General features: G+C 41.8%; 2 protein-coding genes across 3 annotated transcripts in view; one reads left to right on the forward strand and one right to left on the reverse strand.

The window, feature by feature from the left end:
• ZNF804B (zinc finger protein 804B) overlaps positions 1-26,636 on the forward strand; it is a 252,680-nt gene that overhangs the window by 402 nt on the left and 225,642 nt on the right. The window lies entirely within an intron of this gene.
• LOC147528435 (uncharacterized) lies at positions 119-26,394 on the reverse strand. Its single transcript, XM_086614813.1, is given in 4 exon segments — positions 119-490; positions 492-571; positions 574-1,073; positions 26,369-26,394. Coding segments are annotated over 4 exon segments (978 nt in total).

Raw genomic sequence — 26,636 nt, forward strand, 5'->3', positions numbered from 1 at the left:
GTAGGAGCGGTGCGGGCGGACGGGCGCGCGCGGGGCCGCGGGTGCCCACGCAGCGGGGCGGCCGGCGCGGCGCGGCCCGTGGGGGCGGGGGGGAGGGGGCGGTGTTGGCCCGCCGGGCTCACGGTGCGTGGGCCGCCGCCTCGGTCGCGCTGTGCGGGGCGGCTGGCGGGGACGCTGCCTCGCCGGGCTGCTCGGAAAAGTTTCTCTGCCGGCGGCGGCCTGCGTGGGGCCGAGGGGACGGGGCTGGGGAGGCGGTGCTGGCTCTCCGCGGAGGGCAGAGGGGTCGCCCTTTAGTTGCGATTCCCCCTGGGCCGCGTCCCGGGCTCGTGCCGACGGAAAGGTTAATTCCTGACGCTTTGCGGGAAAGTTGGAGGCTGCTAGAGGGGAAGGCGCGGTGCTGGCTCCAGGTGTCGCGGTTTAGTCCCTCGTCCAAGGCTTTGGCGCTGTGGAGGAAGGGGAACGACCGACCTGTTTCCGGCTGCAAAAACTGGAACTTGCGCGTTTGGCTGCGGAGTGTTGCGACCCGCCTCTCGAGACCGACAGCTAGGCAGAACACGCGTGAAGTTTGGGAGGTCCTGCGGAGACCAGAGAGCCGTCGAGCTCTCGTAGACGGTCTCTGTGAGTCGCTGGAAGCGTTTCGTAGGGGCGAAGCAGGTGTCAGGCTGCGGGCGGGCGCCGCCGTGCCCCTGCCGCCGCCGGGGCGGGGGGCAGCGGGGTTGCCGAGGGGCAGCGGGGTGCCGGGGGGCAGCCGCCGTGCGGAGGGCGCCCAGGCGGCCCCGGAGCGTTGTCGCCCCCCCTCCGCCTGTCGATGGTGGTCGCAGTATCGGAAACGCTTCCGTAGCCGCGACCGAACTTTCCCTGCCAAGGTGCCGATGTCAGTGTGCGAAACACTGAGGGGTACGGACCCGCGTCCTCCGTACCGGCCGTGCGCAGGTACCAGGGGCGCCGTGGTCCCACCGGTGGGACTCCCTCCGGCTTCGGCAGTGCCAGGTTGTGCCTCGTAGCACACCTGCACCCCAAACGCCTTTCGGAAGCTGCTTGTGATGACAAAGTCTCTGCTTTCAATTTCTTGACTTTCAATGAAGAAAGTGGTAACGATTTAAAATTTCCCAAATACTTTCTGTGTCATACGCCAGCACTCTGATACAGCACCTAGAGGTTCTTCCCTTGTACCGCTGTATCTTTCATGTGGGATGTGATGCAACTGAGCCGTAGGCATCATCAATCAGACATTGGTCGAGCTGTGTTTATGTTCTCTGACCCTTGGAGCTGATCCACCCTTGCGTGTGGAAGCTCTGGAAATGCAGGAGATGTTAACTGAGATTTATGTACAAAATTATAGAGGTAAACAGGAAAAGAGCTCAAAGATCTAAAGTGGGGAGAAGCTTGATTGTAAATACTTTGTATGTAGTAAAATCTTTAACAATTGATGTTCAAGCTGAGGAGTATCAGAAGATATTACCTTCCAAATAGTGTTATTTTCCAAGTCTTTCACGTTCCAACTTCTTTCCCTTTCTTTCTAGCGACCTAGTGAGTATGCACACCACTCCTCTCTGTCTAAATACTCAATGAAATAAATCTAATTGGCTGACTCCATTAACAAATCATCCTTTTTAGCATAGTTCTGCTAACAGCTGGGAGTAATTCTTGATTAAATGCAAATATCAGAGAAAAAGACCATCAAATAATTGTGTTCATGTTTCTTATTGCTTAAAGGTGTATTTTTTTCCCCTTTTAAAAAAAGAAGGATTTTCCTTTAAATTGAAGCATCTTAGTCTGAAGCAATCTGTCTAGGGTTTAGTGGAAAAGGGGAAAAAAAACTTAGAAAGTTGAAAATAACCTCAGGTCTCTTTCACTACATGGAAACATTCTTCCATGTGAGCTTTCCAGAGTTTGAAACAAGTACCAAGAGCACTTTCAATTGCTTTTTGCTAAGATAAAACCTCTTTTTTTTTTGAGATTCACATGACCACTAGTTGGGATGCTTTACATGCTTGGGACCGTTTCTATAGAAAGGACTGGATTTTAGCAACCCTTAGCTTTCATTCTGAATTCTTGAGGGAAAACTTTCACTTCTCCACACACATTGCTTTTTTTTTTTTCCTTTATTTCCTTTTGCTTCTTTTAGCGGCCAGTCTTTGAAGCTAGTCAGGCTTTTGAGGTGATAGGCTAAGCCCTGTGGAGAGAGAGTGGTGGGCAGCTCATGGGAATAAAGGTACATGATAAATTGATATTTTATTAATGCTGGGTAATTGTAGCTCTAGAACTCTTTACTTTTATGTGTTTGATATTTAGCATTTACAACAGTTTTATATATGCTGTTTTCATATAGAAGTCCAGATTTTAGGAGAAAAATAAGAGATGCTTAGTTGGCAAAGTAGATAATAGTTTGCTATTAAATACTGAAAGCAGTGATTCTCTAGAGTAATCTACATGTGCCTACAAACTTATAACTTTCCAGCCCATACCCTGCTTGCTTATTAGTGTGTATGAACAGCAAACACCACCACCTGGATACATTTTTACATTATGGATGCGAGAGTCATATACATATTGAGATTTAGTATTGACTGAGGTAGTAAAATTGTTTTAAGCATTAAAAAAATCCCCAAACAATTTAAACAAATCCTCCAACTATTTATACTTTCAGTAAGCTGTGATTTAAACTTGGGACCATTTCTTGTATTTAAGATGGAAGTCTTAAGCAAGTTATATTTATTGGTGTTCCCTGTACTGCACTTGTGCTTTTATTTAATATTTCCTGATTATAACTTTGAAAGATACAGGTTATGCCTTGCAGTCATTTTTAAAATGCTGAATTTGGAAGCAGCCTCGAAGATTCAATTTTATAGTTCCTATCATTAAACAATCTTATATTTGTATACTATGAGCTATCTTATGCACGAGTCTTCATAGTCTTTAATGGATAACATATACCTTTCTATATTTAAAGTGTTCTGTATTAACAGACCATGAAATGTCAGTAGACTTAAGGCTACGCTTTAAGAAGTGAGAACAGTGGTGAATATTTTAAATACCTTTATCAAATTTCATGGCTATATGAACAAGATTTTTTCAGTCTGGATATTTCTGTAGTATTTGTTTAGCATACTTTGCTATTATTGTGTCAGAAAAAATTCTGGTCCTTCTTCCTAGTATGCAGAGAGACCTTTAGCCATAGCAGCAGAAGAACAAGATACAGAGGACTACAAAAATAATGCCCTTCATGTGTGCATGTATATGTGTGGTGACATTGTCATAAAATCTTTATAAAATTCAACCTTTCTTTTGTCCACTTTCACATGTTGGAAAAGGGACTGGCTATGAATGTGCTGAAGCTGGGATCTGAATTTAGTGGTAATGAATTCAGAAAGAGTGGAATTAGAAGCAGTCGCCAGTGAATTATATATCAATGGAGTTGTGATAGACTTGCATGGAGAAGGGAATGCTGAGTTTGAGCGTGGTGCCAACGTTACTGAGGATAATGGACAGTAAGCCGATGAAGGAAGCTGCTTATTTTAGAGACCTGATTCTATGCTTTAAGCTTTTTTATTTTATCTGGAAATCTGTGCTCTTGAACATTATGAACAAATTTTCTGCCTCTGAAAACTTCTGTTTAATGAAATGCGTTATGATACACAGACATTGCATATACTTCAGATATTGTCTACAGGATTTTTGAGTCCTGACTAGATTACTTTGATCAGAGTACTGGTTTTAGTTTTTCCAGACGTGGTGGATATGCTGTAATATTCACCTGCAGCCAAACCTGCTCAGAGGTTTACTGCCGCACTGCACAGGCCTACCAAATCTGGCACCAAACAGGACTCGGTTGTGAAACTTTCAAAGAAAATCTTCCAGGATACAGCAGAAAACAGTACTGGGAATTCAGCAGATGGCCCCCTTGCTTCTGAATCATTTCCGAGCCAAGGATGTTATTAGGGTGCACTGTTCTGCTTGTGGCTTTTTAAGGTGAGATATAAACAAGATCTCGTTTACTACTTGTTATTTAAAGATCCTTTTGTATTTTGAAGGAAATAGAAGGCTCAGAAGACCCAGTGCCTTAGCCAATTTCTGACTTGGCTAATTATTTTTCTTCCGTTGTTCCTGCAGCTTCAGCTGAATACAGTATTTTTCACGTACTTCTGTAAGCTGTTTTCTAATAAGGCTGTCAAGCAGCTGCTCTTTTGCACTTAGTGCTTGCCTAATTTATTTGGGGCGTGGGGGGTGGGAAATGCTTCTCTGTTACACAGAGCTACCTTTTAAAAAGCACAGCTGTCTCCCCATGTCCAGAGGCTCCAGTAGTTCTAAATAAGTACATTGCAGATACTTGGAAAATAATGACTGTTTAGTTGATACTGAGCCATAAGCATGCTGTTCCAGCACTAAAGCAAGCGTAACCAGGACTGAGTAGCACCTTGTTACTCTCTGTAGCAGATAACAGCACTAGGCACTTGAAATCTTTGGTAGCAACGCTGGGCACTTGAAAACTTCTTAGAAAATTTAAGCATGTTTGAGGACTGAGGGCCCATACGTAGAGAATAGGAGGGCCATGGCAGGAGCAGCTCTCTCCATCTGCCTGAGCCTAATGGGGGAATTCCAACACAGCTGATTCTGCCACAAAGAATGGCAGTTTTGTGTTTGCCACCAGCGAGGAGATGTGTGCCAAGCACAGTTGTGAGAAAGCAACTGAAAGGCTAGACATGGTGAATGTGTGTCATGTGAAATGTGGTCTAGGTGGCAGCAGGTTAAAAGGAGGGATCCACTCTATATCTGAGTGATGAGCTGGGAGACTAAATAACTCATGAGCTTCTGATCATAAGCAAGTCACACCTCAGTGCTGTGGCTGTACCCTCCATAGCACTGAAAGCAGAGAGCAAGGATATACTCTGAGCACTACCAAAGGAAATGCACAGGAGGCAAAATTTCAATAAAGGGATGTAGTATAAAGGGACCAATAATGAACCAGCAGCTACAAGAAATAATCTGGTTTGAGTAGTTTCTATGGAAGGAGGGAGAAAGAAACTGAACTGTACTAGCAAAATAACGTAGAAAGAAAAAGAGGGAGAAATAGGAAAAAAATGGAAAGTGGTACTTTCACTCTTCTGTGCCAAAAGTCTCTGGCAGCTGCCTCCAGCAGAAGTGGCCACCTGCCAAGGGGAATCCTGCGCACTCTGCTGAAAGCGTGGAGCTGGCGTACCAAGGTGTCTGCCTTACACAAACTAAGGGAAGGCGCTCCTGCTTAACTGTTTCTTATCTCATTGATTCCGGGCATTTCATGTCTCAGAGTGGGCTGAGTGTGTTTCCTACCAACCATAATTCCTCCACTGTGCTGGAGAATATGAACATTCATGCAGCCCACACTCAACCTTATGGTGACTTTATTTCCTGATTTTGTGGTTCCTCTTGCTGTGCTTTCTGTGTGCTTCTGCAACGCGTGAGAGATGGAAAGAACTTTCAGAAAATATGAATGTGGTTTTAGCCACATGTAGCATTACTGCTCATGCTTTGTATTAAACCTGCTTTTGTGTAATGTGTTGCGTTTGAGCATATTCTGTTTCTAATTCAGTCAGTGGGTAGCACTTTGTATGTAACATCACAATTAAATTTAATCATCTTCAGCCAATTTCTGCTGGGGCCATTTCCTTCACCCACAATTAGCAGTAATGTTAAACAGGTGCTTTATGTTTGACAGTGCCTTTCCAGCATTCTAATATTTTTATTGGTCCCTCAATTGAGTTCTTAAAACCAGATCAATTTCTCTCTTATTTTCCATGTGGCAAGACTTGTTTGTCCATTACTTCCAGAGTTATTGCTGTTACATCCATTTACATTCTCACTTTCAGTTCATACACATTTTACTCGCCCAGAGTGTAGCAGTTTAAGTGGGTTTTTTTTTTATTGCGGGCTATGTATAAGTCTGAAAACGGATGTAGAGACCTAGTGTTTTTGGAAACAGGTGCTCCCTCAGATAGTGAGTTGAGCTGTTAACCAGGCTCTAATGTTCCTGCCCTGCTTTCTGGCCTCCTGCCCACACGGGCTGTCCATGGTAAGTGCTTGCCTGCTGCGTGGGGAGGATGCTCCAGCTTCTGCCTCTTGGCTAAATGACTGTTTTGTTTTGACCATTTAATGACTAAATAGAGTGAGTAACTTTGTTCATGCAAAATACTTTCATTTGAGATCAGATTGCTTGCATAAAAACTGTGGTCAAAAGAATCTCATAATCTGAATCTACTTACTCCCTGCCAAAAAAGGATTTGCAAGAGCTCCCTGCAAGAGGTTGGTAAATGGAGAAGGAAAAGAAAGCTTTTAAGGACTGGTGAGAGTGTAGGCATTTTTTTCCTACTTGGGTTTCCATGATGGACTGTATAGCCTTTGGCTACAAGGCTTGGGGCTTTTTTGGTTTGTTTTTTTTTTTTGGCATTTAACACCAAGAACCTTTGTTGAGTCTTTTTATTACGTCTCAACTGATTACTTTAGAAGACTTAATTTGTTATTACCTGCAAATGTCATTTTTCTCACTTGTATTAGAAAATCTATGGGATGTATTAAGATGACTGTGGAAAAATGTTCCCCTAGGGAAAATGTTGACTTTTCTGTGAAAAAAATAGAAATTAGCGATGTTTTTATCTGCCTGCTATTATTTTAAAATGCCACTGTAGTAGACTGTGAGAGATTTAGTTTTACCACTATTCTATCAATCTGTATAAGCCTGGCTTCTTATATGGACATATCTTCCATGATGCCCTCAAGGTCTTCAGTCTGGATGACAGTGCATCACATTTAGAATCATAGAATCGTTAGGGCTGGAAGGGACCTTCAAAGGTCATCTAGTCCAACCCCCCTGTAAGGAACAGGGATATCTCCAACTAGATCAGGTTGCTCAGGGCCTCATCCAACCGGGCCTTGAACGTCTCCAGGGATGGAGCATCCACCACCTCTCTGGGCAACCTGTTCCAGTGTTCTACAACTCTCATGGTAAAAAATTTTTTCCTAATATCCAACCTGAATCTACCTCCCTCTATTTTAAAACCATTACCCCTTGTCCTATCACAACTGGCCCTCCTGAACAGCCTCTCCCCATCTTTCTTTTAGGCCCCCTTGAGGTACTGGAAGACCGCTATAAGGTCACCCCGGAGCCTCCTCTTCTCCAGGCTGAACAGCCCCAACTCTTTCAGCCTGTCCTCATAGGAAAGGTGCTCCAGCCCTCTTATCATCTTCGTGGCCCTCCTCTGGACCCTCTCCAACTGGTCCATGTCCTTCTTATGTTGGGGACTCCAGAACTGGACGCAATACTCCAGGTGAGGTCTCACGAGGGCAGAGTAGAGGGGGAGAATCACCTCCCTCGACCTGCTGGCCACGCTCCTCTTGATGCAGCCCAGGATGCGGTTGGCCTTCTGGGCCGCAAGAGCACATTGCCGGCTCATATTGAGCTTCTCGTCCACCAGTACTCCCAAGTCCTTCTCCTCAGGGCTGCTCACGATCCATTCTCCGCCCAGTCTGTATTTGTGCCTGGGATTGCCATGACCCAGATGTAGGACCTTGCACTTGGCCTGGTGAAACTTCATGAGGTTGGTACGGGCCCACCTCTCCAGCCTGTCGAGGTCCCTCTGGATGGCATCCCTCCCTTCCAGCGTGTCGACGGCACCACACAGCTTGGTGTCATCGGCGAACTTGCTGAGGGTGCACTCCATGCCACTGTCCACGTCACCGACAAAGATGTTGAAGAGGGCCGGGCCCAACACGGACCCCTGAGGGACGCCACTCGTGACCGGTCTCCACATGGACATCGAGCCGTTGACCACTACTCTCTGAGTACGGCCATTGAGCCAATTCCTTATCCACCGAGTGGTCCATCCATCAAACCCATGCCTCTCTAGTTTAGAGAGAAGAATGTCGTGCGGGACAGTGTCAAAAGCTTTGCACAAGTCCAGGTAGATGACATCCGTTGGTCGACCCTTGTCCACCGATGTTGTCACCCCATGATAAAAGGCCACCAAGTTGGTCAGGCACGATCTGCCTTTGGTGAAGCCATGTTGGCTGTCACCCACCACCTCCTTGCTCTCCATGTGCCTTAGCATGGTTCCCAGGAGAATCTGCTCCATGACCTTGCCAGGCACAGAGGTGAGGCTGACCGGCCTGTAGTTGCCCGGGTCCTCCTTGTTCCCCTTTTTAAAAATGGGGGTTATGTTCCCTCTCTTCCAGTCATCGGGGACCTCACCAGACCGCCACGACTTCTCAAATACAATGGCCAGTGGCTTGGCAACTTCATCCGCCAGTTCCTTCAGGACCCGCGGATGGATCTCATCAGGTCCCATGGACTTGTGCACCTTCAAGTTCCTCAGATGTTCCCGAACCTGGTCTTCAAGTACAGTGGGTGGTGGTTCATCCTCACAGTCCCTGCTAGTTCTTTCCACAGCTTGGGTCGTAAGACAAGAGGCTTTATCAGTGAAGACTGAGGCAAAAAATTCATTGAGTACCTCAGCCTTCTCTATGTCGCGGGTGACCAGAGCACCAGTATCCTTCCGGAGGGGGCCTACATTCTCCTTGGACTTCCTTTTGTCCCCTACATAACTATAGAAGCATTTCTTATTGCTTTTTATATCCCTTGCCAAATTCAATTCCTTCAGGGCTTTAGCCTTCCTCACCTGATCCCTGGTCACTCGTACAGCTTCTCTGTATTCCTCCCAGGCTATCTGTCTCCGCTTCCACCCTCTGTAGGCTAATCTCTTCATTTTCAGTTGGTCCAGGAGCTCCTTGCTCATCCACGCAGGCCTCCTGGTCTTTTTGCCCGACTTGTTCTTCATCGGGATGCACCTCTGCTGAGCTTGGAGGAGGTGCTCCTTGAATGTGGACCAACTTTCCTGGGCCCCTCGTCCCTCCAGGGCCGCCTCCCACAGCACTTTGCCCATCAAGTCCTTGAAGAGGCCGAAGTCCGCCTTCTTAAAGTCTAGGGTACAGAGTTTGCTGAATGGTTTCCTTGCTGCCCCATGGATCTTGAACTCCACCGTGTCGTGGTCACTGCAGCCAAGGCTGTCCTTAAGTTTCACCTCACCCACCAGTCCCTCCCTGTTGGTGAGCACAAGGTCGAGCATGGCACCCCTCCTTGTCGGCTCCTCTATCACCTGCAGGAGGAAGTTGTCATCCACGCATTCCAGGAACCTCCTGGACTGCCTGTGCCCTGCTGTATTGTCTCTCCAACAGATGTCAGGGTGGTTGAAGTCCCCCATGAGGACCAGGGCTTGTGACCGCGAGGCTGCTCCTATCTGGCTATAAAGCGCCTCATCTGCTCTGTCCTCCTGGCCAGGTGGCCTGTAACAGACCCCTACTGTAACATCCCCTATCCGTCTCCGTCCTCTAATCTTGACCCATAAGCTCTCTGTCAGCTCGTCCTCCGACCCCAGGCGAAGCTCCACGCATTCCAGCCGGTTGCTGAAGTAGAGAGCGACACCCCCTCCTCGTCTCCCCTTCCTGTCCTTTCTAAAAAGCTTATACCCCTCCATGTTGACATTCCAGTCATAGGAGTCGTCCCACCACGTCTCCGTGATGCCAATAAGGTCGTAGCCCTGCTCATGTGCACGCATCTCCAGCTCATCCTGTTTATTTCCCATGCTGCGTGCGTTGGTGTACATACACTTTAGCTGGGCCTCCGACAAAGCCGACTCGCTGGCTGGAGCGACAGGGGTTCTCTTGGACGGCACTGTAAGTTCGTTTGAACATACCTGCGATCCTTCCCCAGCCTCTGGACCCTCAGTGCTGGCACTGGTGCCATGCTGACAGCGGTATTGTGTATTTGTTACATCACACAGCAGAAGCTGTAATCCTTCCTTTAGACCTCAAGATTTAGAATCTTACTCTCAAAGTTTTTTTACAACAGTAAAAAAAAAAAAATCACGGATCAGGGAGAGTTTATTTTAAAAGTTAAATTAAGTTTTTTACAGGGTCAAGTCAACGTCAAAGAGAAGTACAAGAAGTACAGATGCATACGTGGGCCTACAGGAACTAAAATTCTGAATGTAATATGCAGTACCATTAAAATCCAATTTGTCCCTCCAAGGCATTAAGCGGTCTTCACTGGGGAAAACTATCATTTCGCAAACATATGTGCATGCAGAAGTCCATGCATGCAAACATTTCTGCATAGTAATAAGAAGATCCTTTAAAAGAACTTTTTAGCATTCACATCAACAGTTGAGAACACTGTGTTTTCAAGATTCAACCAGCTCTGCTGTTAGCCTTTGAACCTTCAAAACTCTGAATGAACACTATTAAAAAAACTTGATTTATGGTCATAATCTGCATAGGTGATACCTGAGGCAGCTACTGTAATGTTAGAGCTGGGTATCCAGAGTTCACTCCTGCATTTCTGTATTTTACGTGGGCAGATATCACTGCTTGTCTTGTACAATCAACTACTGTGCCTGAGTAACAAGATTTGTCATGGGGAATGTACCCATGCCTGAAAATGCTGTTCGCGGCTCAGAACGTATTGTTCTGTACCCAGTCGTAAGACACTTTAATGACAGCTTTTTGGTTTTTTTTATACTAGACTAAATTTATGTGCATACTGGATAAGATGTAAACATCATCATCAAAATTTTGTCCCAGTTTCATAGTTATGCATAATGATAATTGGCAAGCTGGTTCAAGTAAAGAAATAGAACTATTGCTGGGAGATTGCATGCAGCTCTGAAACAATTCATACATTAATCAACTCTAGTTGATATCAATATTTCAATTGGTGTTTTCCCTGGAACACATTCTAAAACAGATTTAGTGCATTTGTGTCAACAGAAATATTCTATCTATATTCTGCTCAGACTGAACTGGAGAGATGTATTTGATGCTGTTGAGAAAATTCTCAGTTGTAATCGGCTGTAAATCTGCAGCCTGCATTTCCAACTTAGATTGTAACGTGTTAGGAAGGCTTGTGAAACTAGATTAGAAAGCGTAAGGACAGAACTTCCTAAAATACACCCTTTGATAGCAAAATATTTGGTAGATGGGATTTTTGGGTTAAAATTACAAATGAAATCTGTACGGATACTGTGATCAGAGGATCCGCTAGAAATGCAAACTCTTATTAAGCTGCTGTATGTATTTTTCAATTTCAAAGAAAAATTTTCATACTCAGAATTTTATAGTTCTAATTTTAGTAGTTTTTAATGGGTTTCAGAAATGTTCAGTACAAATTATTTGTCTATACTCATCTTCATTTTTCTGTGCTAATCATTACATACTCAGTGGAAGTATGACTTTTTGGCAGGTGTGAAAAACTGACCAGTGTGGTGGTGGTGGTTTTTTTTTGGGGGGGGTGGGGGGGAAGGGAGTAGTGTCAAAGAAGGAGCAAAAGAGGGCGGCATGACTATACACATGTTAAACACTGGAAAACCAAGTTTAAATCTCGATATTTTGAGCCTGTTCTTGAGCCCTTGCCTATGATTACAAGAAGCTTCTGGTGATGCATTATAGATTGACTGGGAAAGAATCTGCAGTGACCCTTCCATCAGTTAACTTGGTGAATATTGTGATCCAAATGCTGGCTAAGGTGTGCGATCAGTGGATTGGATAATAATAAGGATTCCTCAGTGTGGGAAAGGCTCTTCTTACTTCCAGATGCTGCTCCGACTGATCCACTGTGTTGGAAGGCATTACAGCGTAGGAACAGAATATCCAGGATGGCCACAACCTGTGTGGTCACAGGTCTGTGCCAAACAGCAGCTGAGAGGTGTACCCACCACCTTAACACAGGGAGTGGCTGCCTGGTCTGATGAGCACCAGGTCAGAAATTGTCACATAGCTGTTGAAAACCTGTTTAGAAAATAAAATTTAAAAGTGCAGTCATGTAGATCCCCATAGAGCAAAAGACAAAAACTCATAATATGATGTGTATGCAAGTAGTTTGTGCATATCGAATAATAAATACATATCCATAAATGTCACTGAATACATATGCAGCTTCTCCTAGCTGTCTGAATGCTTAACTGCAGTCCTTATAAAGCTGTGCCACTTCTCTTCCTTGATAGAAGTCTAAGGTTATTACGTTGAATGCATCTATATGAATGGACATTTATATTTCCCTTCTTCAATGTTTCAGTATGCACTTACTTAACTTTAGAGAAAAGATAGAAAAGCTTATATGAAAAAAATAGTTTAGTGAGCCAAATGAAGAAAGATTAGGTTGGTACTATGTACAAAGATTTCAGTTCTTCATTGGAATGGTAAATATATCCATGGCTGTTCAGTGTGGCGAAGAGGCAACGTAAGGAAGGCTGATCAATGTTGAAGACAGTGATTTTGCTAACAAAATAAACAGCACTTTAAAAAAGTTCTGTTTATGGGAATGAGTGATAATTTGATGTTTCTAATAATCAATAGAAAAATCACAGATGCGTGCTCTTTGATGCAAACATTGTATTCGTACCCTCTAAAACAAAAATGACATTGAAATAAGTGGTGAATGTATAAACTTGCTGGTTTGATATTCTGTTCAGCTCTTCTACTGAAGACCTGTTTGTCACTAGTGTGTTGTATACCATGTAGAACAGGAGTTTTTATTGGGTATATACTGTACAATATGTGTTTTATTGCTTAACGTTATAATAGGTGTATTTTAGAAGTTAAACTTCAAAAAATACAGATGCAACCTTGTGGTTATTTATCTCAGAAGTTAACCCTCCCCTCAACATAAACAAAAAACCAGTCTCTAAATTTAGTCCCTGGAAGACATGTCTTATTTGAAGATCATAACACTTGGTGGAGAAAGATACGCCTTTCATATTGGCTAGGTTAATAAATCTGTGCAGTGTAGGTTTGGAGCTGTCATTATTATTGGGGAGCAAGTTTTCATACTGTGAAGTTTAAAAAAAATAAAGAGTATTGACAGCATTGGGCTTTTTATTATATAAAGCAGATGCAATGGCTGAAATGGAGGGTTATATCTATATTGCATGTTATGACTTCTAATGGGGAGAGGAAAACAGAGCAAATCAATTTGGGTTGGAGTTTTTTTAAAGTTTCTTTTTTGACAGCTGTCTACTAGCCTGGGTATCTATTCATAATATTATTTCTTCACCTTAAAGAATCACTGATGATGTAGGTGATTGAGTCAATATCTGTAGGTTGTGGAATCAGCTTTTAAATGTTTATGTTGATTTGCATACATGACAACTTTTAACAGTAGAGATCATTATAAACAGCAAATTGGAAGAAGTTAAAAAATTTGTTTCCTTGAAAGGGATTTAAACAAATTTACAGAATGACTTAACAGAGCCTGCATAATCTTCACAGTCAATAAAATCAAAGGCAGAGAAACGTGCTTAAAATCCACAGCAAAAATGTCCATTCTGTTCCACTGTCTATTCTTGAAAACTCATTCGTTAACCTATAGCAAATGAGGCTTGTTAGATATGTACACTTCGAAATATCACAGTAGCAAAACAGTTTTCAAGCCTGTTCTTTTTAAATCTGGAGTTCATCTGTAAATGTTACTAAGGATCTTGAATGCCTTTTCCTTCTATGGAAATAACGGTTGCTTATCCCAAACTTTTGCCAAAATGTCTAATTGCAGTAAAAATGTCTTCCTGACACTGACTAGCGCTGTCTGAAGAATAATATTATGATTAAAAAACTACTTGAAATACATACTTTTAGAAACTATTTTAACTACTGTGATTTATCATTGTACCAAGCAATACTATAGCCTTGGGTAGTTCCAAAAAAATCCCAAACCCACCAACACCCCAAACCATGCCCCCAAGCATAGCAAAATAATCAGAGTCAGCAGGTGAAATCACCATGAATGTGGTGAATCACTGGCAGCCTTTCTTCCTATGTCTGGTCTGCTCAGGTAAAGTTCAGATCTTGACCTTCCGCTTGCCTGGGAGCTGTTACAGAAATCCTAATTGGCTTCCTGATTGCCTGTTAAGAATAACAACTGATTAAGTAATTGTAGCACCTTGCGCTGAAGAGTTTTAAGTACATAACGCATTCTTAGCTGTCTCCTTACAATAAAAGGTATGGCTGCTTGTGTCATATGTTATAAAAGAAATTATGTTCTTTTCTATCATTGTTATGCACTTATTTAGCTATGTTTACATTTCTAACCTTTGGCTAATAAGGATGACGACTGTAGGCGTTAGACAGCCTTAAAAAGATTGATGCTTTTGATTACAGCACATTATAGGATAAATTGTAGGGCTCAAATCTCTTACAGAGTTAAAAAGGGTATGTGGTATCTGAGGAAACATAGAGTTGTCAATTTTCTACTTGGTGGTACTAATATATTTTGATAAGATCTGCATATTAAGAATGAGCCCTCAAGTACAGCAATTTAGTACTGCAATTGCACACTGTACTTCACGGTGAGTAGAACAAACAATGAAAGTGTGCATCCTTGCCTCTGCTCTGAAGGACAGTGAACAAAGACATGTAGGCATTACAGCTGCCAGGCGTGGAGGAGACTTGTCTTTCAGAAGTGACTGAAAAGAGGGAAGGAAGGGGGACAGTAAATGTGAACGGGGAGGTTAATTGCAAAGTAAATGAGTTTGCTACAGAAAGCGCTGAGGCTCAGATCCTCAAAGGCTATGTGTGTATTGGTAAACAACAGCAAGGAATGTGCCAGGCACTGGAGCTTAATCAGCTAAACTATGAAACTGTGAGCATTGCTTCTAATATGCTTGTGGTGTTGACCAAGTAGCACTGTCCCAGACATTTCTTGTAGGGGGTTTGGGAACGAGGATAGGTCAGGGACCATTATCAGCATGCGGTTTTGTTTAACAGCACATGGGTTGGGGCAATCTCAAGCACAAATACAGGCTGGGCAGAGAATGGATTGAGAGCAGACCTGAGAAGGACTTAGAGTGTTGGTTGATGGGAAGCTCCACATGAGCCGGCAGTGTGCACTTGCACCCCAGAAATCCAACTGTATTCTGGACTGCCAAAGAAGCGTGGCCAGCAGGTTGAGGGAGGTGATTCTGCCCCTCTACTCTGCTCTCGTGAGACCCCACCTGCAGTACTGTGTTCAGCTCTGAGGTCCGCAACACAAGAAGGACATGGACCTGTTGGAGAAGGTCCAGAGGAGGGCCACGAAGATGATACAAGGGCCGGAGCACCTTTCCTATGAAGACAGGCTGAGAGAGTTGGGGTTGTTCAGCCTGGAGATGAGGTGGCTTTGGGGACACGTTCTTATAGCAGCCTTCCAGTACTTAAAGGGGGCCTACAGGAGAGCTGGAGAGGGACTTTTTGCAAGGACATCTAGTGATAGGACAAAGGGAAATGGCTTTAAACTGAAAGAGGATGGATTTAGATTAGATCTAAGGAAGAAATTCTTCACTCTGAGGGTGGTGGGGCACTGGAACAGGTTGTCCAGAGAGGTTGTGTGGCTGCCCCATCCCTGGAGGTGTTCAAGGCCAGGTTGGATGAGGCTTTGAGCAACCTTATGTAGTGGAGGGTATCCCTATTAATGGCAGAGAGGTTGAAACTAGATGATCTTTAAGGTCCCTTCCAACTGAAAGCGTTCTATGATTCTATAACTTGGGCTGTTCAGTAAGGGCAGGGAAAAACCACCCTTTTTTTTTTTTCTCAGGCTCTGAAATTTATCCTTTATATGGAACTTCAGCTAGGAACATTGCCTATCCACTGTTGTTCCCCAATCTTTAATTGGGCATTGAGAAAATGCCGGGTGCCGTAAGTCAAAATTGTGCTGGAGACCATTGTGAAAAAACTGGTGTTGACTGTTGTCTACTAGTGCTTGAGCCCATGTCCTGGCTCTGTTTAGTTACTATGAATGTAGCGTGGGCTCCAGCTTCATTAAGGGTATGCAGAAGACAGGACTGTATCCTGGAGTGTGTTTGGACACCTGACGATTGAAGAGTAGTGGCTGGATCTCCTGTCAGCAATCTGGTGGTTGGATCAGATGGAGCAGCTGGATTTCTTCACAAATACCATTACGAATCTGTCTTGTGCTCCTGACAGGAGTTGTCCCAGTAAAGGCAACTGAATAAGGGAAAGCTCGGCTTCACCACTCGGGCAGTGAACTTCAAAGGAGCAGGTGAGAGGATATTGGTGGATCATAATAAGCTTCTTGTAGTGCTTTCTGTAGTTCCTTCTAGCATCCTTAAAATTCACAGGAAGCAGAAGTGCCCAGTGACTCTCTGTTCAGGGCAAGATTTTAGCTTGTGTATATCAGTGTATTTAATTGATTGTGTTTTGCAAGGCTGATTTATGCTAGTGTGGATTTGGTACTCGGATTTTATTTAGCAAGTGATCTGGCTAAAGTTAGTGAATACTAGTTACTAGGACATAATTTCAATTAGAAGGGAAACGCAACTATGCTCCAAAAGTGAAACCCTGTATATTTTTGCTAGACTCTATATAGTGACTGTCTTTTCTGTACTACTGAAACACAAACAATGCTGGCTAATTACAAACCATGCTGCTATGGCGTATGTATCCATACAGTAAGCAGAACACCTTTCTTGTTGTGGAGCTGTGCTTCGATTTGCACACTTTCCTGAGAGCACGCAGTTTGACACAGAACTTGCTTCCATGTTCCTTATCCTCAGAGCAGATAGATGTTCATTAAGAACAATTCTGGGATTATTCACTGTGGGGTGGTGTTATACCATATATTTTAGATGCCCACCATAGTGACGTTAGTGCCGCTTGCTTTCAGGATCCAGATTTCTGGTTGGAGTAAATCAGATCTAAGTAAATGACACATAAAAAGCACTCGTTCTCTTTCCAGAAGAGAAGAAGCTCCATAGAAGCTAGTTGCAACTTTTGCTGGATCAGAAATGGAGAGCTTTTGAAATGTGAATTAGTGATCATACTTAGTATCTCAGTGTTAATTAATATTAATCACTAACCTAGTATTACCTTAATATCTGAATATTAAGCTAATATCCTGTTCTCTGCTGTTACAATTTTGATATGTGACTGAGCGACTAGGCCAGTTAACACCAGCTGTTGACGTAGTGATTTGTTTCCTATGGAAGACAAGTGTCATTTTCAGGTTTCTTTTGGAATCTAATGCACGGTATTTGATTAACAATATAAGATGGATTTTCTGGATCTGTATGTTTAGCTGCCCTGTTAGGGATTTCTGTTTGTTTCTTTTCCTCTCAGATTACAGTGTTACCAAGCTGGCGATTTCCTCTAACATCGTATGTACCCGAAACTTACCAACAGTCATTATTTGTAAGGCTGGTTGAGGAGGAAACCTGCTCTTTAATGACCCTTGGGTGAAATAAGAGGGCTGGCATTTATTTCCACATAAGATACTCTCTCTCCACAAGAGCAGAGTGTGACTCCGCTGTTGTCGTTCTGCAGGTGAGCACACACCAGCGATGCTGCAGGGATCTGCGTGACTGCAGGTCACTGAGCTTTGGGAAACTCTTGAGCTTGGCACTTTGCTGGACAAACAAGGTTCACCTTTGGGTAGTCATATTCCTTCATGTTGTTTTTGCCATGATAAGGCAAATGAGAGGTGGAGGTATCTTGCTTTATTTTCTGGAGCTAGTAAATATTTCCATTGTGATACTAAGCGTTGATCTGATGAGTCTGGAAAATTACTACTGGAAAATTAAGTCTGGAAAAATGACACCTATGAGAATGCCAGAGGTTTTGCGAGACTGCTTCAGTTTCTCCAGCTGGGGTGGGTATGTATGATAACTCTGCTGGCCGTCCTCTTCCTATGTCCACTGGCAGTGCTTCACTAGGTGTACTGTGGTACCTACTACTCACTACGCTCTCTGTCTTTATCCAAAAGTTGAAGAGGAAACTTGCAAGAGAACATGGAAGATGGAACTACATTGTTCATCCTGCCTTTCTGAAACACGCTTGGAGTCATCACTGGTTCAGCAGGCTAGGGGTGATGTGGAGATCTGCCTTGGGAAGGTGAAAGGGATAAAAAAAATAGGAAGCTAAATATGGAAAAAGTACATTTTTTTTTTCTATTGGTTTTGTTTTCATACTGATAGCATGCGAGAGAAAAGGTATTCATCCATGGCCAAAGGTCTGCAATATGACAGTAAGTCTAAAATAATTGACACAAAGAAGTAAAAGCTTTGGAAAACAGAATTTTGGCAATTGTGTTTGAGGATATTTTTGCGCTCTCTGTGGCTGCTTAATGAACGGGTCTGCAACTGCAGCTGGAAATGGACTCAGCTCTCTCACTGTAATATTCAGCCTACTGGCACTGCTTCACTCCCACTCCCAAAGCAACTGAGGCACAGATACACGTTATGTAGGATTTTGGTTAATTTTGTGTAGTCAGTCTGTGTGTATGTATGTATGGGTTACAGGCAACGTAATGGAAGAAGGGTTGATTTTAGTGTGCAGATATGTGATACGTCTTAGTGCTGGAAATGCCTCCCTTGCATGACTGTAATTCCAGTGTTTTTATTAGTGTGTGTAAACTGTAAACTGTTGCTCTGTTAGCACTCTGACTGTATTTATCACAAACTAAAAGTCCAAGAAAACGCAGCTTTTGTCAGGAAAAAATGAAGAGTTTCCCTCTTCAGGTATGGTGTTGAGAATGATTTTGCGTAAAGGAGGGAATGAATCAATAGCTTTTTCCTTGCAGGAGCACAGCTTTTCATGGTAGGTATGTCCCTAGGAAGTGTAATTTTTAGGCAGGCGCGTGCAATAATTTATGTCTGAGCCATTTGTTAATATTGGCAAAACGTCGCAGGTGCTGTGAGTGCTCATGGCAGGCTGGGGAGAAGGATGCAGCTGCGGGTCGCTGCTCCATCCCCGCACCGAGGGCTGGCATTTGCGCACAGTGAGAGGTCAGAAAGGTACATTATTTTCCCTTGTAACTAGTCTAGGAATTAATCTGTGCTTCTCATAGTAGTTTCAAGGAGTTTCACTGAGCTTGGCTCTCATGATTTTCAGCAAAATCTCTTGTGAAAATGTTTATAGAAAATCCCGTCTCCCATGCAATTACTCTGCCATATGCAGTGACACATCTTACTCATTCTTTGAACGTTTTATGCTCCCAGGGGGATTTAAGAATAAATACTACCATAGAGTACAAAATTAACCCATCAAATTAATTTTGTGTTATGCACACACAGTGATGGATAATGTCAATTCAGGGCTTGATCCTTCATATGCAAGATTTCTTGGTGTTCTTTTGCTTTATGATTGGCACATGAAGGTCTCGATGTTTTTCCAATTGTATTAAAAAATCGTGTTATTAAATATAACAAAAAGCAATGGCAAAAAAAGAGACTATATTAGGTTCTTCTGTAACGAATATAATACTAAATTTCTACAGTCATTTTTGTTTCTCATGAAGAGCAAATACATTTGTAGTCCTATAATTATTTTCTGAAGCAGAAAGTCAGTCAGATTGCTTTCAGATCGTTATCTCACCTGTGTTAGAAAATGGTAATTGGGCATTACTGACAGTTTCTATCAGGACTGGCTTGACAGCAAACAAGGTTAACATAAGTGGTCATATAGCTGAGTTTATTTTAAATGATCTTTAAGGTTGAGATGTTAAGGTTGAAATGCTTTTAAAGTAAGGTAAACGCTGTTTGTGTTTGGAATGTGATCTGATGTATAATTAGGTTTCTCCTATGGAAAGGTTAGAAGTTGTAATTCAGTGTTCGGATTCAGCAGCAGAAATGTGTCTTTTTAAAGCTTAGAAATATATAATACTTAATATAACCTGATTTTAAAGATTTATGTGCATGTAATGGTGTGGGCATGGAAGATACTGGATTTTAAGCAAAGAAAATTTTTGATTGCACAGGATATTTTACGTGATGTGAGTTCATCCTCTGGGTGGTGGGGCTGTTAAAGAATGTGGATTTGAGTAGTTTATATCATTATATATTAAAAATAAATACGTCGAAAAATTTATCATGGTGAAGGACTGTGTATAATACTTAGGATACCCAATACTATCCATTATAGTGCTTTTAAAGACTGTCATACCTTTGCTAATATTTTGTAATTTTTCAAAATTGAACAAGCTTAACGCATTACAGAGGCCGTTTAATTTATTTAGAGTTTTTGCAACAAATATTTGAATCTTTCTCTTTCCCCTTAATAAAGAGATTTTTGCAACTAATTTTTTTTGTTCTCTTGAAGAAGAAAGGATCAAAAAGATGGCAGTGTTAAACAGCTCAAGATTTAGGCCAGCATCTTTTGACTGTTTTGGAAATACAGTGTTGCTGTGTTCTCTCTTCAAGAGAAAACAATGTCTTTTTCACACACACAATGACTTCCTATGCTAAGTCAGCTTGAATTAAAGTTCCTGAATGTTCTATGGCAGAAAGAGCTTTGAACCTAAATTTGATTTTAGCCTTCCTCACCGCAGCCTGAGGACGGAGGAGGAACATGTAGTGTTTTCACAGAACACTGGAAATCTTGTGGACATCGACTATCTCCCTTTCCCTCTGTTTTGTGCATTAATTTGGTAAAAATACATTCAGCGAGCCTGGAAAAGGGAAGGACAGAGGAAAAGGAAGGTAATAATGAATGCTGTGTGAAGGAACGCTTTGCTTGCTTCCAGTATGTCTCCCCAGTCATTCCTAAAGAGCTACGACATGCTTTGCTCTCCGACTGTGTGACGGCTCAGTGCAGAGCGTCCACACACGGTGAGGCGGAGAAATGGAGAAGGGCAAAGAGTGGGAGGTGCCAGGAGGCAAAGAAGATTTTGACTTCTTTCTCCAAGAAACACCCTCTGCAGACAGGGCTGTGTGACGTGGCAGCTCTGAAGCCCCTCCATGTATCTTGAGGGGATGTGGTGCAGTTAAGAGGCAAATTGAAGGAGTGGTTTGCTTCCATGATATGCACTGGTTGCAGAAAGAAAAGGGAAGTCAGGGGAGATTAACGCGTATGTGCACCTAGACTCTTTATGTGATCCGGTTTCTAAGATGCAAATATCTAAGTACTGCTGCCATCTTTACAAGATACATAAATAGGGAGAGTACATTTTCACTAAAGCTGGAGAAGATGGGATCTAGTGTTCTGGTAAAACATGCCACTGTTATTGGAGATAGAAGGAATGTATGTGTGGAAATGAATGTATAAGTCAAAAATGTATCTTGCATTTCTATAAATTAGCTATATGTTAATATTAGCAGGACTAATAATTTCTGTCATTAATTTATGAGAACAGTGTCAGTAATTTTCGCCTGGGTTCAGTGACAGCATACCTGTTTACTTCACTTGACGCATCTTGGCTCTAAAGATTTTAATGATTTCTACCTTTTCCAATCTGTGATGCTCTCTCTGCACCTAAATGTCTAGCTAGTACCTGACTTTAGGAAAAAATAATAATACGGTGAGTAGTCAGTCTCACATCAGCTGCTTGGAGCTGACAAGATGAGGAGCAGTCCCAAGCTGAGGCCATACAACCTCCCTCAACACTAGACCCTGCTTGGACTCAGAAGTCAGAGTTGCAGGTGGGGCTCACTTGTACAGGTGCACTTAACAGCGACCATCTTTGAGCAGCTTGCTGGCTGAGATAGGGTGGCGTACGGTTGTTCCTGACCATATAGACATAATTTAATGTTATTAAAAAAAACCAAACCACCACTATCTCTTAATCAATGAGCAAAAGAGAACGTAGATTGTGCAGGCACCCATGTGATACTTTTTAAAAGCAGTTTTTGCAGAAGAATAAGTGAGTAAATTGCATTAAGGAAACTCCCTCTAATCAGAAGTACTTCTTTCAGGTAATGACTTTAATAAGCATAAGAAAGAATAATGAAATTTGGATGTTGGTTTCCAGGACCACAAAGAATACAAGTAGTTTTATTTACAGTTTCTGGTTTTGTAAAATCTCCTAAAATAATTTTTTGTTGTGATAAGCTATACTTTATTTCTTCACCAAAACAGTAAAAAGAATAAATATTAATGGGTATTACTATATGTAAATGGATTATTCATGTAATGCTACATGACACATATACTGGAAATGAAGGGACAAGGGTATATTTGCTGGCATGGTATCCTTAATTCTGTCTTTTATAATGATAGGAAAGATAATGAAAATTACTTGTTGAAGACAGCTCACGAAAATGATAAGTGAGAGCAAATAAATGATACATTGAAAAGAAGAATTCCTCATAGTTAGAGATGACAGAGGAGGTCTTGTGTGCACTATCTATTGTGGCTCCATGCCTGCCTCCTGGATAACTTTCAATTAACCGATACAAGCCTGTGTTTCATCGTCTATAAAAGGTAGATAATACTTACACTCACAGCATCTTAATAATTGATTTTTGTAAAGTGTTTTGTGATTCTCGGATGGAAGGCACTATACAAGTGTCAAGTATTATTATTATTGCTACTACTAGTAGTAACAGTATTTGGCATTTATACTGCTCTTCCCTCTTCACGATGCTTTAAGATTAACTAATGCATTCCTGCAGTGCCTATGTGAAGTAGGTACCTACATACTTTTAGAGATGAAGAAATTCAAATATCATCTAGCTTGTCCATTTTCATGGCAGTCATAAGATTTTAAAAAAAAAAAAGATGAAAAAATTCTAAAGTACAAACATTTATGTGATGAATAGAGCACTTGTGGGAGGTTATAGGTTAGATTTGGAGTTTGGTCACAGTTAGAAGTACACAGAATAGGGTGCTCTCAATTTCTGGACAAGTTCTTTAAGCACCAAACTCTGTAAAAACCTTCCTCCTCTTGCTGTGTTTCTGAATGCAAAAGCCTAACAATACTGTGTGTTTATCATGCTCAGATCAAGCATATTCTTCCAGGCACTTCCAAGCAATTGTGCCTGATTTTGGCAAAGCTGGGGAGCTTGGCTGAGAGGTCAGTGCTGGCTAACAGGGAATCCTGGGCATGTTCAGAACTCTTGGTGCTGCTCTTGGACTGTCTTTCATTTCAAACATAGTTTTGGTACCTCCAGGCTTAGATTGATTAGGAGATTTTAGATTGTATTTTGTTTGAAGGGCTTAAAATCATGTAAATTCTGTTTTAGGTGCTTAAAAGTTTGTGCAGGTATTGGTTTTTGGGGTGGTTTTTTGTTTGTTTGTTTTAACTTCACTAAATCTGTCTTTTGATAATAATCTGAGATTTTAGATTTTTATTTTTTCCTGTTGAACTGCATATATTTCTTTAATCTGTGTTATCTTGGAAAACTGGAACTCTAGATTACTCACCTATCTCTTTCGGATCAAATTCCACAGTAAGCAATAAGTATTTACCCATCATTCCATTGCCACCTTTGGTGTTGGTTCAAAAGCTACAGATGTCATCATGTCTGGAGGTGCTGTCTTCAAAAGTAGCTAATTTTCAAGGTGACAGAATTTCTTTGGTTCGCAGCAGCAATGGGCTCCAAAGCTCAGGCATTCTTCCCAAGTTCAGTAGGTGTCTCAACGTCTTTTACGGGACATGACATGTATCTGTTGTCTCATATGTAGGCGAAGATGATCTGAATACTTTGTGTGGACATGTGCAGCAAGCCAGGGTTTTAACAAACATAAGATATAACCATAATCATATACAAACTGTGGTTGGCTTACGTGGATGTAGCATGATTATATTAACACACATTATTATGATAATAATAATATACACAAGTGATGCACAGTGTACTTGCCTACCACCTGGTGACCAAAGCCTATCCCATCCTGATTAACGATTCTGAAACAGGTAAGTTCCAACACCGCAAATCCTGGACAAGCACGAGACCTGAAAAAAGAAATGAGAGACAGAAACTCCAAGAGTCCAAGAGAGCCCTCAGAAGAGAGTTCTCAGAAGAGCAAGAGCACTTCTTCCCAAGTCAATCCTTGTCTATGTACTGGGCATGACGTTGCATGATATGGAATACTTCATTGGCCAATTTGGCCCTAAATCCTAAGTCTAAGTTCAAATCACAAGAAAAATTGTGGATCCTTTGTCCCAGCCATGTAGCCCCCCAGCCTGTTGTGCTCCTGCACGCTGGAAAACATGAGAAGCTGAAAAGTCCTTGAGGTCTCAGTGCCAACTATAAACATGAGTGCACTATCAACATTCTTCTCATAGCGAATCCCAGACTAAAACCAAAACACGGAGCTCTTCTAGCTGCTAAAAAGACGAGCTAACTCTGTCTCAGCCCAAAACAGCACAGGGCTGCACTGAATCTTTCCCCCTATGGACACCCTCCAGTGGACTTCTAATTGGAAGAGAATGAAGTGTAAATAATTTTCGTCACAAACAGCTTTTGTGAGGTTTTTTTTTGTGCAGTCAAAAGCTGAAATCAGACTTATCAAGAACACTCCTTATTTGCCAGTGTGACTCAGAAGACTAGTTACTGCTTAGAATTGTGTATTTGGGATATGTGTGGTTTGGGGAGCAGGGAGGACTTGGCTTTGAAAGCAGAAGTTCAATCGTTATTTATGTACAGACAATCTCAATGAATCATTTATGGAGCACGTGTAAACAGGAGCAAAATGTGACTCAGCGTTTTGTGATGAAAAGCAGATACCCAGAGACATCTTGTTTTGTTTAGCGTCGCGTTCCCAGGCCATCGCTAATGAGAACCTTGGAAATCTGTAAGTAAATGTTTCTTCGATGTGTCCTAGACATTAATGGTTATCAATAGCAACAGGCTGCTGAAGTCAGCTTAAATGGCAGCAACGCTTTTCATGGAAACAGTAACGGGTAAAAAGAGATTGAAGTTGAAATTCAGCGCAGGCACATGCTTCAGGCCTGCCTGAGAGCTGAGCTGTCTAGAGACCTCTGCATTGCTCATGATGGTGAAAAACTGGAAAGTGACTAATCACGGAGCGGTTAAACGTGCAACAGGCAGGCTTGGGTTCTGTATTGAGAAAATCTTTTTGCTTTCTGCGGACTGGCAGTTACAGAGTCCCGCTGCCTCCCTCGGCAGAAGGAAAACTCAAAGAATTAATGAAGTATTATCCACAGAAATCATAATATAGGCATAAACGAAGGCCTAGACTGGAAGAATGTCTCGTGCTCCATACGCGCTCTGCATCTTCCTGCTTCTTGCTTTATCTCACCATCAGAATAGCTCCATCCACTTGTACTGCCACAGGATTTGACTTTCTGCTTCAGAAGAGAGTATTTCTGTAACAGGTAGGACAGGTGATTTTCATATACTGTCTATCCCTAGTTTTAGGTATACTATCTTAATATCTTATTGCACCTTTTGAAAATAAAATTCGATCTCGCAAGCATTAACTGAATCAATAGGATTATGTGTGCTAATAAAAATCAAAGCATCACTTAGAAACATATAGTCAATGCAAGAAGTCATTTGTTTTGATATAATCCCCATTTCTACTTTTAATGTTCTCCATAATTCCTTTTTTTTTGACAAATTATTCCTTATTTTTAAATCAGCTATATGCAAAAATGTTTTCTAAACAAACTTTGAAATCTCTACATAAAAGTTATCCGAGTTATAAAAGAGCATGCAAGTGTTCTAAGTTAAATGAAATTTCACTTTCAAGCTTGTACAATAAGAGATTTTATAATTTCCTGGATATATGGACATACAATGCCAAGGTGTGTCACTAAACTACAGAAAAATATGTCTAATATTTTCCTGAGGCCACAAAAGAGGTTTTAAACTTGTTTAAATGTCTTGAACCTCCTTTCAAGTTTAAACTTTTGACGGTTTGTTGCATTAGAGGATCCCATTTTACGGAGCTGGGTGAAACAGAGCTGCATTGGGACATATTTCTATGGTTATATTGTATGTTGAATTTTATTTATTTATTTATTTATTTATTTTTAATATGGCTCCTCCTGCATATTATCTAAGAAAATTAGATTAAAGCACATATTTCTGGGTAATTATTTTAAAAATTTACACCTTGAAGGAAACCTTATGCAGGCAAGACTTTAACATAAGAGTGTTGGTAGTCATCTGAATGTTGGCCAACATATTTTTTATTTTCAGTTTTAAGTTGTGTAAGATTTTGGAGCAGCTTTTCATTTACTGTATAATAAAGATAATTTGGCTTTTGCTATTAATACAATTCATAACTTTTACCTCATCAACTTTCTCTAGCTTAACCAACGTTTATATCTGCCTTATATTCATAGAATCATAGAATCGTCTGGTTGGAAGAGACCTTCAAGATCATCGAGTCCAACCATTAAGGTTTGGATATTGATGGAGTCTGAGTTCTTCCTATGAGAAAAAAATGTGGCTGTGATGTTTGTACCTTTTTCCTTCCCATCAAGACTCAGAAACAAGGACTCACTCATCACTTAAAACAATAATTGCTGAATATACAGAATATTGAATGTTACGAATAAGGAAAGTTCTTTGTGCCAAATGGCCTGGACCCTAACAGACAGGATGTTTGATGGTTATTGGGTCCTAAGAAATGACCAAACAGCTAGACAGAAAATACGTGTCCAGAATCTCACCTTGGCTCTTCCAGGTTTATACCCATGTAGCCCTGTTGATGTCACTGCAGTTTTTCAATAATATTATGGCTATCTCTTCAGTTTGGAGAGTGTGCCTTGCAACTTACTCTGTAACTTACATCATGGTATTGTTATCTGTCTTTTAATCTGGCCTACTTATGCCTGTGTAGTGTGTGAAAGAATATGGGGCGATGCTGCTGTACCATCGTAGTGGGCATTATTCCATTTTCAAGTAGCTTTAATTTCAGCATCTGAAATTTGAAATGTT

Source organism: Tauraco erythrolophus, chromosome 7 (assembly GCF_009769465.1).
Source record: "Tauraco erythrolophus isolate bTauEry1 chromosome 7, bTauEry1.pri, whole genome shotgun sequence".
NCBI lineage: Eukaryota > Metazoa > Chordata > Aves > Musophagiformes > Musophagidae > Tauraco > Tauraco erythrolophus.